Raw genomic sequence first — 17,891 nt, 5'->3', positions numbered from 1 at the left:
CTGGCAGTCTGTTGCAAGGCAGAGGTTTGGATTTAACTTTGGAAGCATAAAGGAATATCCTTTTCCTTGGTTAGGCTGTTTGTAATCAAGCAAACATTTATGCAGTACCATCTTAGCTGAGCCTGGTGCCAAAGCTCAAGGATAAGAGCTTGTAGGGTTCAGTTAGACACAAAACATAGGGACAGTAAGTTGCTTTTGTGGAAAGGAAGAATGAATGCAAAAGAAAAGAGGAGACAAGGAAATCTCTGTGCTGGAAAAGAATATTTCACAGGGAGACCTCTTAACACTGCATAAGAGAAACCTAAATCCTTCCAGGAGAACATTTGAAAGATGTAGTGCATGGTGCTGGCAGCTGTTGGATGATGTCTATATTCATAATTGGGCTTAACATTAGGCAATGCTAATATTTTTCTTATGGTGGGTCAAGTCATGGAGATTTATTTTCACTGAAGTGTGTGTATGTACTATATGATTTGCTCTGGTGAATAATACCCAGTGTTCTGGGAGGATTTTTAATGCAAAAATTGAAGAGTAAGAATAATTTTTTTCTTTTTTTTTTAGAATTTCCTATCTTAGCTAAAATGTTTAATTGTGCCTATCTGAGGTCTGAGGCACTTGTTATTCTGGATATTCCTGTTTCTGTAATGTGTTTGAATTAGTAATGAACTGCCCTCCAGAGGCCTCTCATGAATGTGTGCTTCCTTAAAGCATTTCAAAACTGTCCTCTGAAGTATGTGGGAGCATCTGCTTCAGGATGATCTGTTTGGAAAGGCTGTCACTAGACTGTGGGTTCTGGAAGCCACATGTTCTCCCAGCCCAAGACAGTCTGCCTATTGATTTTCCCCAGAAATTATTTTCTGCACTCCCTCGTTCAGCTGCTCTCCTGAATGATTGTCTCCAATGCAATTTCTTCATCTCCCCAGGTCATCTTAATAAACTATTCATCATTAGCTGGCTACTAAAGCCAAGGGAGGAGTAATAAAAGATAAGTGGCAATAAATGCTGCTTGCCCATTTCCATGGAAGGAGTTACAACTTAGCAATATCAGCATCTCTGAAAGAGAAGGGCCCTTCCTCAGCTGAACACCCATCTTTGTCTGCCAGCATGGTCTCAACATCCTCTGGAGCCCACCATGCCTGAGGGGGAAGAGTGCCATGGACTGAGTGGGTGTTCCTATCTTACACACATTTTTCTGTCTTCCCTGCGAGCTTTCATAGCCAAAGATAAAATTTAGCAATTCCTGAAGTGGGGGGCAGCAGATATGTCAGTCCCAGGGGCTGGAGGGCACTGAGCTCTGAGCCCCATCTCTCTGTGTGGAGCCAGATTTCTGTGGAAAGTTACCATTTCCTCCAAAGACCCTTTCTCTTGTTTGACCCTACAAAGTTGCATGCATTTTCAGCATTGCTGGCAATAAACTGAAAGGAGTACAATACACTCCCTTAGAGCAGGAGTATGAGGAGATATCTGTCCCCCCAAACTGTACTGATTATAAAATCAATTCTTGTAATGATGTAGCTTTGTCTGTTGGATGCGGTTGTTATCAGTCCCAATTCTGCAGACTAATCATGTGCTTTTTCAGATTAGAGAGACCAATTTAAAACCTTTACATGGACAATTAATTTGATGCAACCAAACTCTCCACAGACTTTCATCTGGATTGCTGGCATGGTGCTAAAGCACAGATAGAAATAAAATCCCCTTTGCTTCTGTCTGCCGTGCAGAAATTTGCATTTTATTTTTTTTTTCCCATGCCTGCAGGGATTTATTTGAGAATGTGGCTTCCTGCCCTTTGGAGAAGACGGGAAGGCACAGCATTGGCACCTCCTGGAAATCTCCCTCAAAGACTGATGCACTCTCTGACTCCAAGGGTGGAGTTGCCATTAATGTTCAGTTGGTCAAATGGGTTTTCCACTTATTGAGTCAGGCCAGTACAACACGTGTGTGTGTGTCTTCAGCAAAGTAAAGAGATGATGAGAAGAGTCAGTCCTTGATTTCATTTCTGAAACATCAATATCTGCTAAGAGATATTACCCTGTAACTCCCTGGTGTTCAATAAATCATGGCAGAGAGACAAGTTTTTCATGTTCACAAGGAAAAGTGACAGGAGAAAGTGTCAACTATCTATTTTTTAAAGGTCAAAAGTCTCTAATATTTTTAAGAAAAATGGCTTTTCTTTTGTAACCTGTTTAAATCAATGTACTAGCATTTTGCTGTCACTTCAGAGGGAAGTTTTCAAAAGTAGATTTTAGACTGGCTTGTTTCTGATCAGGCTGAAGAAATAAGAGTCACTCCATCCATGACAGAGAGACAGAGGAGACAGAGGTAGCCAGGTGTTTAATTTTTCAGTTCAGACACGTCTCAGGCAGGCCCCGTGGGGGCTCACCCAGTGAATGCTGGGCAGGATTGCCTGAGCAGCACCACATTTACTTGTGAAGCTTGACATAAATTGTGGCATCAGTCAAAGCACTGAGTAAAACTGACCTGGAAAATTGCTCTAAAGAGTATTTATATTTGTAGAAAGGGGGGGAGATAAGCATTGCTGGCCTTTTTCCCTTTTCCTTTCCCTTAAATGAACACAATGCTGTTGATTTGTAGCAGTACAGAGGGCTCAGTGAGGCCACCTGCTCTGGGAATCAGTACCTTGAACCTCCAGCATCACTGCTGATTTCAGGTACCCACAGAGTGAAAGAAAAGCATTCATGGGAATCCACAGGATAGCTGTGCCACAGAAAAACTGCATCGAGGGTGAAGGATAATAGCCAAGAAATACCCAATTATAATGTATCACAGGAAATGCAAGGGGAGCTGATCGAGTGTACAGCCTGTGTACATACCTGCTCTGGAAGGGAACTTAAGGAAGGCTGTAGGAGTTTTCAGAGATGGAATCACCACCAGGTCCTGTGTGCCTGGAGAGGGATGAAATCCCTTCTTCACAGCATGTGCCACATCTGTGTGCAGGGTGCACACACCAAGCAAGGACCAGAGAAGCCAGGACAGACAGGACAGTCCCCCTGCTAGTCCACCACGGGGAGAAGAAATGCAGACATCCATAAATCCCACATTTATTTACTGTGGCCATCAGACAGCCAAGCTCACCAGGTGGGCAGCAGCCTCTCTCTGCTGCCAGTCCTGCTGCAGGAACTACAAGGTCTTGGAAATGACACATCCCTGGGCACCCTGGGAGGGGCTGATGCTGGTCCAAGCTGCTCTTGTGCCTTGTGTGTGCTCTGCTCTTCTTTTGACACGACTTACCACTCACTGATCTCTGTCATCTGTACACAGGCATGCATATACAAGCACACATTTTTTAAAAACAGCCATAATTCCAAGCAGGAGAAGAAATTACCTTGTATCCTTCCCCTGCATGCTCCACTCTGATCCTGAAAGGAATTCCTATCATAAAAGACATAAACTTCCAGTCTATTATTTTTTTGTTATTTGGAAACATTAGACCACTTGGCCCCAAGACCACTAGTTTGTGAGTTTAACACACTCTTGTTTTTTCTGTAAGACTTTGGTTAGCCTAAGAGACTTTTCCTTCAGAGAGACTGCCATGAACTCCAAGTCCTTTGCTAACAGAGTTGTTTAAAAGGCCATTTTGATGTATCTTCATTTTTACAGGTTGCACTCTGGGTGCAGCTGGTTTGAAGAGGAATCCTTCCTCTGGATCACACTGGGCTCTGCCACAGATGTCATGAAGTTGTACCCCTGGCCTAGCCTAAGGGCAGCTTTGCAGGCAGATTAAATGATTTTCCATCTCTCTCTCTTCTAACACAGGCTCTGACTGTCACATGTGGAAATTACACACTGCACTCAGTTGCTGGGGAATGGGTAATAGTGATCCCAGTTTGCTGCTCCAGTGGCAAATTAGAGGAGATCCCTTAATCTTGTGATGCCACATCCTAGAGTCTCACATTCCCTTTGCAGAAACATAAAAGCTGTTGTCGTTTGTGCCTTTGGAAAATGCTTTACTGAATTCTTTTTCATCTTTTAGGCTGTATTTGAGTAAACAATTTATGCTTTCAAGGATCACTGGTGATTTCAACCCTGCATGCAGTGAAAACTAAGCTCAGGCAGATGCCTAAGCACTTTGCAGCCACTGGGTGGTTTGAATATTTGGGGTTTTTTTTTAAGAAATTGCCCCTGACTGTTTTTTCACACCATCTACTCCAAGGCTTGTCTGTTGCAGGAGTGATGCTGGGATTGCTGGCTGGGTTTCCTGCCACAGCTACCAGTAGCACTAATAGTGTCATTCATTCCAAACAAACAATGTAATAACAGCCCTATCTTCTCTCTTGATGACATATAATCAGATCTGCATTATGAGCAATCATCTGTGTGTATTTATACTGCAAGACAAAACACTTGCACAAACACTAGCCAGCAATCCCTTTTTTTTTTCTTTGTAGCTGCTGCCTCAGGTGGTATTTGCTCTCCTCTGCAGAGGATCTGAGTCTGCTGAGTTGGTTGTTTGATGTGAGCAGCAGTGGTTTGCACTTTTAATGTCATGGATACCTGTATCCAAGACATTGTTTGGAATTTCCAGGAGCATGGAAATTTTTTGCTAGGTATGAATAAATAGTTCACACAAATTATGCAAACAAACCCCAGATTAGTGCTTCTTATTGTTCCCAGCGTGTGCCTATCTCCTAAACAGAATGGGTTTATTTTATTTATCCTTCTTACCTGAACGAAAGCCCTGTCAGGTTTATCTTCAGCCCAAAACTGGGATTCAACTGCAAAGAACAATGAAGAGTAAGGCCATCACCACCAGGATTTCCTGGAGAGAGCACAGCAGAGAATGCAGTTCATTGCAGGGGACAGAGGGTCATTTCCCTCACCACTGCCATCCCCTGAAGACAGAGCCCAGCACCAGAAGGGTTATTGCCTTCTGCCACTGATGGCTTTCCCTTCTGTTCCTTTTACTGATCTTGAGATGCTCAAAACCTCATTAGCTGAAAAAGAGGTTTGCTTCAGCTGGAAGACAAAAAAAGTCATTGTAAATGGACATATTTATATATGTCCATCCTTTCATTACCTGTCTAAAAACAACCAAGACTGTTGCCTGTGTACCTGTGAATGGGAATGCTAGAATGGAAGCCAAGTAATTTCCCACATCTCTGACAGCCCCCTCACACAGGTGTTATTTAATTCTGCTTAAAGCACAATCTCTAAAAAACCTACTATTCTAAAAACCTAATCTTGCAAAAACAGTTTAGAGATTCCTATCTTCCCCCCTCTCTTCATTCCTTTCCTTCACCATGCATTCTCTAAGCCTTCCAGAGTGCCTGGGCCTGCTTGTGCCCCAGCTTAATCAGATCTCTATCTTCCATTTCTAGAATCAAAACAAAGCCAATAACCTACCACGCTCACAGGAAGCCAAAACACTCTTCTGATGCAGAAACATTCATTTTCAAGCAATCCATTAAAAAAGCTGTGTCATCCAAGTTGTTCCAAAGTTAGATAGCAGATTGGATCATAAAAAAATTATTACCCTCAGCAGCACTATCTGCTGGGTGAGGTCACAACTGTATTATGGTTTCTTAATAACCCTTTTTTCCCTGTATAAGGCCAACACATCTGCAACATTTTTTCCCTGAACTTCTTAGTGGCATGCAGTATCTACTGGCTAAATGCATTTTTTGGTATTAAACGTGATGCTTTTTCTGAAGATTTTTTTTCCCTAGACAACTGATTTTTAGATTGTGGGGAATGGCAAATATACACCAGACCACCCAAAAAGAGTGAGGAAAATCAAACCAAACCTTAAAAGTGTGAGACACCTCCCACATTGTTAAATCTTTGAGACTGTAACTAGGCAAGAGTGTTTGCTTCTATTCTATTCTATTCTATTCTATTCTATTCTATTCTATTCTATTCTATTCTATTCTATTCTATTCTATTCTATTCTATTCTATTCTTCTGGACATTTGCACTTATTTCTTGTAATTATTTTTAAAGAGAACAGTTCTTTGAAACATCCCTTGCAATGGCTGTGTATCTCACGTGGCATGAAGGAATCCCTGTTTCCATTGAAACATTTTTTTGCTGCTAAAAATTAAGTAATAAAGAGGAACACACTCACATGTAAGCTGTGGTTCAGCACTGCTAAACAAACCCATTCCTCAATACACCCTGCCAAGCACCTATTGTCAGTCCTCATGTACTTTTATTTTCTTATTCTCCAGCCAGTTCAGAGCTCCTGGAGCAGAGCAGAGTTGGATTTCTTCCACAAAAAAAAAAAAAACAAAAAACAAACAAACAAAAAAAAAAAAACTTGAGGAAACAGAAGGGAAAACTTCTTATTAAACTAAAAAATATTAAACCACTAAGGCAGTTTTTGAAATTGAAAAGGTCAGGTGAAAAACATGTCTTCTTTTACAAGGCTTCTGTTTGTCTTAAATGGGCAGGTAATCTGTCAGGTATGGTTCAGCTGTTACTTAGAAGAGAGTGGAATACATTTATATTCCTCTGATTAATTTTTGTGATTATTTTTTGGCTGTGCACCTGACATTACAGTCTCTTGTTTTACCTCAGGCCTATTTGAATGTATTTGTAACCATCATAATTTCAGAAGAACAAGATATCCAGGAACAAGTGTCATCTGGTTTCCAATCTATTTATCCAAGGTTTCATTCCAAAGATGTGTGCAGTTACCTTATGATTAAAATGCAACAGACCATGACAATATCACTGAATTACAACTGTATTACAAATTTCACTTCCTACAGCTGACCTCAGCCTGAGAAAATAACATTTTGGCACCATTTCCAAAAAAAATGGCAGTGAGGAATCTTTTGGCATGGCTGCCTTTACCTCGACCTTCCTGGTCAGTGCCAGGATAAGTGATGTGCTTGGGACAAGGGACACTGCAGCAATGCCCACTTGATTCACCAGGGGAAATCCTGAGCTCTAAATTACACCAAAGCCTGAGCCCACAGGTTAAGGAAGCAAAGAAATATGTGTTCTGGACTAGCAGGAGATGCATTCCGGTGTGGTGAGAGCAGTAAAACTGGCCATTTATATTCTGCACTTCTCTGGCTGTAAGTGGGCATTAACTGAGTACAGACCATGTCAAATGAGGTTTGCTCCAAGGTGTGGAAGACTTCGTCACTTCTGCAGTCTCCAGCTGCTGCTAACAAGGGCACATCTGCTGGTGGCTTAATTTTAATCTCTATTCTTCCCATTGGGTCAACAGAGCAGTGTCCTGTTGCTGAAGTTGTGCAATATTCCTTGGGAAATTTTTAGCCGTCTTTGTTTTCAGTCACCCTCACCCCCTCTTTTCTTCACTGAGTTAAAAGGTTTCATTAAATTTCTCGTGGTAATTAGTAATGTCAGAAGGCCAGTAGCCCATGATGGATTGACCCTGACTTCTCATGCACAGGGAATGGTGACAGCAGGACATGCAGGGCTGATGGTGCAGATACAAACTCCAGCCTCAGACCTCTCTCCCTGTCTGTTGTTGTTGCTTGCCCCTTGTACTCATCAGCATTTCTGTTTTCTTATCTGATATCCACCTTGTTTTTAAAACTCATCAGTAATCTGAGAAGAAGTTCCTTGTGAATTTTTCACTTCTCCATTTTCTGCTTTACCATGACTTGAAATATCTTGACTTCTAAATTATTTTTCAGAGAGATCTCACAGAATGATGCCTTGGAGGTCATAGAAGCAAATGTGTTTTCCAACCTTCCCAAACTACATGAAATGTAAGTAATGAGCAATCTAACAATCTGCAAAGGAGACAATTATAAAGATTCATTGTAGGCAAGTATCAAAGGTTTTGCAGTTTGGTTCAGGTAGGCACTGAAGAATTTGTAGCATTATAGGAGCATTTGAAATCTCCCTTTGTCTTTTTCATCTTCATATCTAGCTGCCCCTTTCTTTACCTGCTCAGGAGAAAATTTATCCTCAGATCACTGCCAGGATCAAAAGGTGGTGGGGTCTGCCTGTCCATGGTAGGCTGCTCCCTGAAATCATCCAGATCTTCTGCTGCCAAAAAGAAAACCTCAGAGTATTGTTCCACTGCATCATGGGACAAACACAATTTTAAGATCAATTTATTGATATTTTTTTCTCTGATTTTTCATTTCCTCTTTACAGAAGAATTGAGAAAGCCAACAACCTCGTGTACATCGATAAGGATGCCTTCCAGCACCTTCCAAGCCTTAGATATTTGTAAGATCTTTTACTCTTTCAATTCCTAGAGTCACTTTGAATTACACAGCTGTGTGTTTGTCCAGCTGGTGCTGAGCACTTTGGGTGATAAGACAGGATGATTCCCTCTCCTCACCACCAGTTGCACATTATCAAGACACTTTTTCATGCCTGCACAGCCCTCGAAAAAGCTGAAGATAAAGCTTCCTCAGAGGAGTCCCACACACAAGTTCCTTGAGCCTTTCTAAGCAACAGGTTGAAAATGAGTGATGAGAAGAGGAGCTGGAGCTTTTTTATGTCTATAGAAACAAATTTAGGTTGAAATTCCTCCTGGGAGCTTAGGGACAAAAATAAAATCTCTCATCAGTCTTTGCAGTGGTGCTGCCTTCTGTCATATGTCTCATACATGATGTTAAACATTCAGATTATTTTTTCTTTGGCAAAGGTGGTGTTGTAGCCATGGCCTTCATAAATGCCTGATGTGAGATGATTAGATCCCCAAAATACAAACATAGAGCTGCATACAGATACAAAATAATTGTATAAAGCTGTATATACAGCTTTATTTCCTCAGCCAGCCTCACCAAGAATGTGGTTTGCACTGCTGTGGTTGCCACATCTGCTTCTGTGGAGTTGCCATCAAAATTCAGTGGTAACTGAATGCATCCTCACAGTAAGCTGGTTACTCAAATATGTTTTCACTGCTTTAAGCACATGGTTTTAATGTGACTGATGATCTCTCCTCTGTGTTAGAACCCCAATGAACTACAGTGAACTCCATTTAAAACTAGTTGGTTTTAATGGTGGCAGCTTATACAGCTGAAATGGAAACAATCCTGCTCCTTTGGTGAGCAGGATACCAGTTTATTCACCCAGAAGTTTACCAACTTAACTTTTGTATGTCCATCCACCTGAACACATAAACCCTGCCTAATTTTCCTGACTGTCACAAGAAACTTTGCTCATAAAAGAAGCCTCGTTTTCCTTACTCATGTGAGAAGCCTGGTCATGGTTTCTACATTTAGGTGCATAAAAGGAAACATTTAATTGTCTGGTTAGAGGTTTTATAAAGACAGTAAGAAATCAGGTCAGTGGTCTGATAAGCATAGCTCCCAGTAAGCCAAGGAGTGTTTAAAGTCTCTGAAAATCACTAGTATCTGACAGGTTCTGGGCTCAAAAATGCCAAGGGGCATTGCTTCAAATTTTTACTTTAAGATTTGAGATTTAAGACTTGGAGTTTAGGAGATAAGGTGTATTTAGCACTACAGAAGCCATTACGGTTTAAACCCCCATTGAACTGGAATATGTGTCTAGATTTGGAGTAGGATTTTTGCTCTTCCCAGTATTTCGACTGATTCCCACTTTATAAAATTAATCAGACTCCTTGGTAAACTTTAACTTTTGTGTTTGCATAACTGAAACACAGATTTTTCTCTTGATAGTGGGGAAATAAAGCTCTAAGTTTGCATTGTCATGAGGAGGTATCGTGCCTTTTTCCTCCCATTTCAAACCTGAGTCACTCAGGTCACTGCTGTCTTTGAGTAACTCTGGCCACCTAAGAACAAAACCACAGCATTTGTTGATCCCATGTAAAATCCCCAGAACAGTTGTCAGATGCACAGATGGGTGGAAAGAATGAGAGCGCATTTATCTCACATGAAATTGAAGCAGAAATGTGAACATACCAAAGAACACACAGTGAGAATTTAAATATGGGACACAGAAATCATAGGTGAAGGTAAATTCACACTTTAAATATCTGAAATAGGGAACGTTTTTGGCACTAGTGGATGCTGAACACTTGTGAACACTGGTCATTGCACTCTCCTGTGCATGCTGACTCAAACATTCAGAGGTTCCACCTATGTAAAAATTCAGCTGCAGCAGCAATCCTATGACCTGTAGAAGCAACAGGTTGAAAATACAGAGGATTGTTTTTCTACCTGACCATTCCCCTAGTTTTACTCTTCAGTGAGTTTTACTTGCTAGTTGATATCAGAGGAAACTGCATTTTGAAGTTTTTTCAAGGCTTTTTTTCTCCTGTGAGCATGGAGGGTTAAGAAGAGACTCTCCAGCTGCTGCATCCTATTCCTTCCCAGATCCACTTCACATATCCCTTTAATTAAGTGCTTTATTGAAATTCCTGATGCTCTTCACTGTTCTCTGCTTTCCTCCATTTTCCAGGAGAGGCTTTTCCAGAAATTTAATGATTTGGTAACTAGATTTCCTCTAGTTTATTCACGGCCCCTTAATTCCTGTTTGTTCTTGTACCAAAGCTTTTCTCTGATTTATGTTCACAAAATCCATCTTAGGTGCTTACTCCACTAATGGATTCATGCTGCATCCCCTCTGTGGGATTTTAGGAGGTAAAATTCCCCAGTCTTGCATGACTATGGAGAGTACAAAAAGTGCAGGTTTTTTGGCTGGGAGCTTCTGAACAGATGAACGTGGGGTTTGTTCTAATAACCAGGGTTGAGGAAGATGTGCTGGGGGTATAAATCTGTGCAATGTTGTTGGCTTCAGTGGAGCCACATCATTTCCCAACACAGGGACTGGGAGCAGGACACAAAGTTCTCGTTGGGGACTTTCTGCATGCAGTGAACATCATGCTCAAATCAACATGCTTCAACCACCTCTCTACATATAGCCACACCTTCGTGCTCTCCCCTGCATTTCTGGAAGAAAAATGCCATTTTCTCCATCCCCTGGCTTCCCTGAATGGGGCTTGCCCTTTTGGAAACTGAATAGGCAGAAAGCTTTGCTGTTTGAAAGGGTAGGGTAGTTAATTTAATGAGAAAGCAGAAACCTTGATAGAAGGCTGTAAAACACCATCTGATAAAGGTGACCCAGTGCTCATGTTCACCTTCCTTTGACATGCAAGGAAGAGACTATACTGAAAGTATAAGGTAAGATGTTGAGGAGGTTAGGTTAATAGATTGATGGGTTTTCTGTTCAGTTAGGTGGGGTTTTGTGGTGGTTGTTCAGGGTTTTTTATACAACACACAAGCAAAAGGCTGTAAACATGTGGGACTATAGTATAAAATAATTCATAAAAGGGTAAAGCATCTGTGTGGAGCAGCTATTGCAGAAATGATAAAAATTTTAAGGCCGTGAAAGGAAACTTGTAAAACCTGGAAACTTGTAAAACCTGGAAACTTGTAAACCTCTACATCACTGCCTAATTTTCACATTAATTGCTGTGAGTTGGGAAGGAATAGCACATGGTTTTATCAATATCCTGTCACATAACAAATTAGGTGTTTCTGTCTGACTGTGCAAAGAGGTACAGAGAGACCAAGCTTCAACCAGGATCTCAAGCACAAGGACTTGGGTACCTGCCCATCCTTGGATCATTGTGGTCCTTCTGAAGCTCCCAGCTATGGGGACAGTCTGGCAGGGTACAAGACACGTGCTCTGATTCCTTACACAGTTCTGTGGCTATAGCAGAACTCTTAAAACACAATGCAGAAAATCTTTCAGAAAAAAATTGTATTTACTGGTGGTTTTTGTTCAGAGGAGAAAAATAAATAATCAGTCTCAATGTCCAAAATTGAGCCCAGGTACTACAGCCCATTAGTTTAATGACCTCTGCAACACATTGTTTGCAAGGCTTTCTCTGTGTTTCTACAAAAATAGTTGTATAGCCACTGGGTCATGTTTATGGGCAGGCAAGAAGCTCTAGGTAGCCTTGTCAGTCCCCTCATCAGTTTCATGGGTTCATTATGGCCACCAGCTGTTGAATATAAATATGCTTTTATCTCTGTCAACTTGGAGACAAATACATTTCCTCCCAGCCCCTTTGTCACTCCCTTTGTCTCCTGCATCATCATTACCAGTATGGCAAAAACAGAAAGGAGAAGAAAATGCTGAAAAAACACAGAGCTGAGCAGCCTAAGCCTTCTAGAAACAGGCAACCTCAACTTTCTCACCAGTCTCTTACAAGCAGTGAAAAGAATTGCTAATTGGTTTTCTTGGGTATATGCCAGAGAGACAGGCTGCTTCAAAATGGTAACTCACTGACCTTTTCATGGGTACAAGATTATTTATCTGGCTCTCATTAGGGAGACCTGTGGCACAGTCTCCTTAATAATGTAGTGATGGCTTTTCAAACTCATTTTCTTTCCAAAATTAGTTCTCGTATGTGATCCATGTCCTTTGGTTCATTTTTGAGGGGTGTCCATGTCCTGTATCAAGCAATCTCAGCTCACAATACAAAGATTTGAACATAACCCTCCTTTCAGGTTAATTTCGAGGGGATACAGCTGAATTGTTGGAGGGGAGGGAAAATGTAGGTCCCAAAACTATAGGTTTTACCTGCAGAAGGAGCAGAGCCCAACTCCAAAGTCTTTCAGCAACTTGTATCTGTCTGGTGCTTCCTACACACAAATCTGCATTTGCTGCAGGGGCAGCCAACCCCACAGAATTCCTGACCCTTTTCTTGGAGTTGACTCTTCAATAAAAAGAAGTGATGCTCCACTCCTTCCTTTGGCCTCACAGTTAAAGACCTTTCCCCAGGAGCGGGGGCTGCAGATTTAAGAAGCCTGGGACACCTGAATCAGAGGAATGTCCTGCTGCAATCAGGCTCACAAGCACCATCAAGTGACCAGTGTGACTAAGGGACACAAAGATAATGCTCCCTGAGTGAAGCTGTGTTTATCTCTGCCTATCTTGTGTTTGCAATTTAGCAAATACCCACAGTAAATTGATGAGGCAAAGTGTGTTCCCAGATTTGACAGAATAGCTCCTACAATTTGGCACAAAAAAAAAAAAAAAAACCAAAAAACCCAATAGATTAGTTGCTCTATCTGGAGATAAGCAGCCAGAATCTTCCAGGAATTCATTTCTGAAATATTTTTTTTTTCTCTGCTGATTGTGGTGCTCTGTTTTCTTAAGTGCTGACTCTAGTAAGCCTTTTCAGAAAGACAATTAATACCTTGGAAAGCAGCCATCAGCAGTCTGGAAAAAAAAATCTTCTCACCAAGCTGTTTATGCATGGCAAGGGGGGTCTCAGTTATAACACAGATTAAAGAGGACACTTGTTTAAAGTGAGGTTACTAAGGATGTATACATTGTATGGTAAATATATTGACAAAGCTGTCCTGCAGGAAAGATATTCAGTAAATTGGATTATCTACATTCTAAAAAGATTATCCACTTAAAGGACTCTGGAGATTTGCTGGTGGAATAAAAAGAGAGGGAAGATCTAGGCTGCAGTCTAGCTAAATATTTTTTCAGTTCCTTTTTTTGCGTTTAATTAAAAGACCATCCTCTCCTGCTCCTAATCACCATTCTGTGCCTCTGTGCAATCAGTGCCTTGTACCACCTGTAGATTTACTTCAATATCTAATGATTTGTCAAAGATGCTTTCCTCTTCACCTCATGCTGCTCAGTTGACACCAGTGAAAATTGAGCCCTGAACACTTTGGATTTACTGGAAAGATCAGAGCTAACCCAAGGCACTGGCGATGGTTTTCCTCCCATGTATGGTGAAAGCCCTGATAACCAGTGTGGAATTTTGATATGCTGGGATTAAGTTGCCCTTGGGAGCAGTGCTTGAATAGCAGAGGCTCGAGCCCTGTCACCTTCCATTGCTGCACCATGAGGACTGAGATTTTCTTGGGAAAAGGACTGTAGAAAGAAAAGCTTCTTACGTCTTCTCTGCCCTGCAGTAGCCACACACTGCTTGGCAGGAGGCTCCTCCTTCATTTTCCTGCTAAGGAAAATGTATGCCATAATTTGTGTTTAAAAGGGGCTTGTAAAATAGGATTGCACCAATTTTTAGCATATGACTCATTTAAAATTAAAGGCAGGTTTCCACTAAAACCCTGTATATCTCCAGTGATTTAGAGAGTGTATTTTAAATTATTTTGAGGGGGAGTTACAGGTTCTTTTCCTATTGCTTCTGATTTTTTTGGCAAAGTCCTTTTATGAAGTTTTAAGCAACAAGGGCCTTGTATAATCCAGCTGCTTCATTAATCATGTGTTCTATTTACCTATATGTAATAGTTTTTCAGAGGCATTTTTGGGGAGCTTTCTTGGTCACACAGTGACAGCTGTTATTTTTAAGTTAATGCAATGTCAGACCACTCTGAATCCTGAGATGAAACAGTTTTGACATTTCAGCAACTTTCCCAAATTGACTTCTTGAATATTCCCTAATGCTCCTTTAATTTTTCCCTGCATATGAACTATTGCTTTCTGTTACAAGACGAGACAGATCAAAGTTGGCTTTTCAGCATCTAAGGATACCCAGATACCATCTCAGGGAGCTCAGAGCAGCACTTATGCAAGTGAATGACTTTTTTATGGACTTATGTGTCACCCTGAGTTCCCAAATGTAGGATTTGGTTGTCACATGGAGGCGTCCAGTTTCAGTTCAAATTATGAAACCTGAAAGACTGCAACTCTCCTGAAATAATCTAGGTTCATAAAAAAACATCATATGAACAATGTTACCTTTTTCCAGGCTCAACCAGTCCTTTGATCACAATTCAGCTATTCAGGAATGATTCTGTTTAAAAAAAAGAAATCACATCTAATAATGAAAGAATGTTGTTTTAAGTGCCAGGATTAAAAAAACCTCACATATCCTGTGTTCCTTAAGAAACCAATATTCTCAGTGAGAAGTCACCTTCTTTACCGTCTCATATATTAAAAACACAAAGATATAATCTAACTTCCAAGAATCCACATTTTCTCTATGTTTGGTGGGGTAAACACGGACTTCTTGGTGTCTGGGAAGAGCTCCCAAATGTTCAGAAGCCAGCCCACCCCAACTCCTCCCTCCAGCACAGACCCCTCCTTCCAGCCATCAGCAGCCACCTGTCATCTCCTGCTGCACAGCAACATCACATTTTTCCTGACCTTGCTGCTGCTCTGGATAGCAAAATTTGACTAAATTAGATGTGGTCCATCTCTCTGGATACCTGTGACCTCCCTGGCTGTGAGCACAGGGTTGCCCTTCAGAATCAGCAGTTCTGGGGTGGTGTTTCATGGACAAGAGCCGCAGTGCAGAGGCCAGTGATGGTCGGTGCAGTGGGAGGGTATCAGTATCCAAGGACAGAGGCTTGGGTCCGTTTCCAGCTGCACAAACTGCTGAAATGTTGGGTTTGGCTCCTCACTACCAAAGGTGCTGGGGAGTAAAATGTCCTAATTCTCTCCTAATTTCATCAATTAATTTCTCCAAGAATTAATGTGTCCTCTATTATAGTAGAAGGTTAAAATTGTCATGGGTCGATACATTTGTCTTAAAACAGCTACCATGAAAATAATTATCTCATGTCAGTGCAGTTGATTTCTTAGAATATGTTGGGAAATTAATATGGACAATTTACTGAGATCATCAGGAGGGATCATCCAAGGCAGAGCTTCTCCCTTTACCTCTGTCAGCAGAATTCAGCTTGTACTTTGGACAAAAACTTTTTTAAATTACAATGCCAAGTTTCCTACAGGGAAACCCCACTTTTGTTGCTTAACTTTGCCTTTTGTGACAACCATTTTAAGTCCAATATCCTTTCTTCTTCGTTAATTGCTGCCTTCTTTCCAGGGGCAGACTGAATAATCTTCATCTTCTCTCCCCCTTAGGTTAATATCAAACACCGGCCTTCGGTTTTTACCCGCTGTCCACAAGGTTCACTCTTTCCAGAAAGTTTTGCTGTAAGTTTGAATGTTTGGTTTTCACTTTTTGAAAGCTGCCTTTGAGTGTTCTCCTGCTCCATCAAAACCTTTCAAGACATGATTCCCCACGTGTTCATTTGTTAGCTCTGCAGTGGCGTGTTGATTGTGATTTTGCAGGCGTTGATAGTCAGAAGGTCTCAGTTCTCTCCTCCCTTCTACCAAGCATTGGAACTTGCACTTTACAGACCACTCTTCCTTTAACTGCAGTGTGAGCATGTGTCTGGGTGGCCCAGAGGACAGATAACAGCCTTCAACTCCTCTTCCAGAAGTTGAAATCCAAACCAGGGTGGTGGCAGTGGAAATTTGTTGCCACCTGGTGAAAATTTTCTGACCTGCATGGGAAGAGTCACTGATCTCAGAGCTGAGTTCCATCAGAAGTGGTCACATCACAAAGAAAAGAAAAATAACAACAACAGCAGCAAACCACACCAAAACCCAGACTCAGGGGATTATCTATCATCCATTTTCCTCTGTCAGTAAAACTGTCCAGAAAATTAAAAATTTTTACTATGGAAAACTCCATGGCCAATGAGGAAAAAAATATTTGTGCAAAATTTTGTGTGAAAACAAGCTGTTAATTTCCTAAAGCACTTCTTCTGCAGAACAAAATGCATATCAGAAAAACTTGGTTTCTTTTTCACTGAAAAATATTTTGAGATACATTTCTCAGTCAGTTCTTAGTATAACTGAAAACATTCTTTTGGACAAGATTTATTGTTAATTCACAGACAAAGTCCTGCATCTCCACATGTTTGATTAGAAGATTTCAGCCTGCAGAAACATTAATCCTGCAATTATTAATGGCTATCTTAGTAGTAGCCATTATTATGCTTTAATTATATAGTAGTAGCCATTATTATGCAGATTATATAAAAATGCATATAAAACATAGTAGGAATGACTGAATATAGTGTACAGACTTATAAGACAAGAAATCCTTTTCAGGAATACGTTTGAGGTTCTTAATTTTGAGAACATTGCTCCTCGAAACCATCAAGGAAATGCAACAGCTGTGGCGCTACAGGGACTTTCACCTGTACACCTTTGTGTTTATCATCACTCTTAACTAGAGAGGAATTATTGTGTCCTGTACCAGCAAGACCTTTTAGTTTTTTAGGTGCAGCTCCTCACTTCCATGTAACAATAAATAGACCTTGATACTGATTGAGTCCCAGACTAGACCTCAGCTCAAACCTGGGACCATCTGAGATCAATAACAGAATTCCCCTTGGCTTCAGCTGTGCCAATATTTAAGTCCCAAAGACAGGTCTTGAAATTTATAAAGGGCAGAGCTTTAGTAGAGGGATACAGTTCCCTTGCATGGGTGCTGTGTTCCCTCCCTATTCCTGCCCCTGCTGCCCTCAGTTTGCTGAATGAAGCCTCTGTCTAAGTGTCACTCTGTGCAGAGTTGTGGCTCTATGGAGCTGTCAGCATGAGATAATTTTGGAGCCGCACTTAATTTCAAGCTTTGCAGATAATTAATTTTGTTCCGTGCTTTCCAACAGAAACAGCATGGAAACAGCAATATCCCCAGTCTAAATTATGAGTAACATTATTTAACTTCTTTGAGGCCTATATTGAGCCAGCAACAGAACGTTCTTTTTTTATATATATATTTTTTATATCAGTCACAACTGAGGAAAGACAAAAATTCTTGTTTGTCCATTCAACAAATTGCACTGACAGGGGTCCTGCATTTAAGTTCTTAAGCACATACAAAGCTTATAAGCAACCCTGCTGACATCAGCTGGGGAATGATTCATGGGCTGGTAGGTGCCCTGCTGAATCAGGCCAGAAAGGCTAATGGCTTTCCTCCTGCTGGCTGGGAGGCTGAGAGAAGGGGTGGCCTTGCAGCCCCTCCAATTGCATTTTCTGGGGAGTGTGTTTGCTGGAGGAGCTATTTCATCCACCTCAGGGTTATAGACCTGAGCTTATATGCATTTTAATGTCTTCAGCCTTTTTGGGAGGAAAGTATGGGGGTGTTGGAAATGTTTTGCTCCAGCCTTCTTTATCAGGAAGGTTTGTGCTCTGCGGGAGAAAAATGTCTTGGAAACTTTGGT

At 41.1% G+C, this 17,891-nt stretch overlaps 1 protein-coding gene across 1 annotated transcript in view; it reads left to right on the top strand.

Annotated features, from left to right (window-relative positions):
* FSHR (follicle stimulating hormone receptor) overlaps positions 1 to 17,891 on the top strand; it is a gene marked incomplete at both ends in the record, with an annotated part of 78,112 nt that overhangs the window by 44,341 nt on the left and 15,880 nt on the right. Inside the window, 3 exons of the mRNA XM_084202298.1 lie at positions 7,632 to 7,706; positions 8,101 to 8,175; positions 15,739 to 15,810. Coding sequence (XP_084058424.1) covers positions 7,632 to 7,706; positions 8,101 to 8,175; positions 15,739 to 15,810 — 222 coding nt within the window. The remainder of the gene's footprint in view (positions 1 to 7,631; positions 7,707 to 8,100; positions 8,176 to 15,738; positions 15,811 to 17,891) is intronic.

Source organism: Fringilla coelebs, assembly GCF_963513975.1.
Source record: "Fringilla coelebs genome assembly, chromosome: 3".
Lineage (NCBI taxonomy): Eukaryota > Metazoa > Chordata > Aves > Passeriformes > Fringillidae > Fringilla > Fringilla coelebs.
This window is presented reverse-complemented; position numbering and strand designations above follow the sequence as displayed.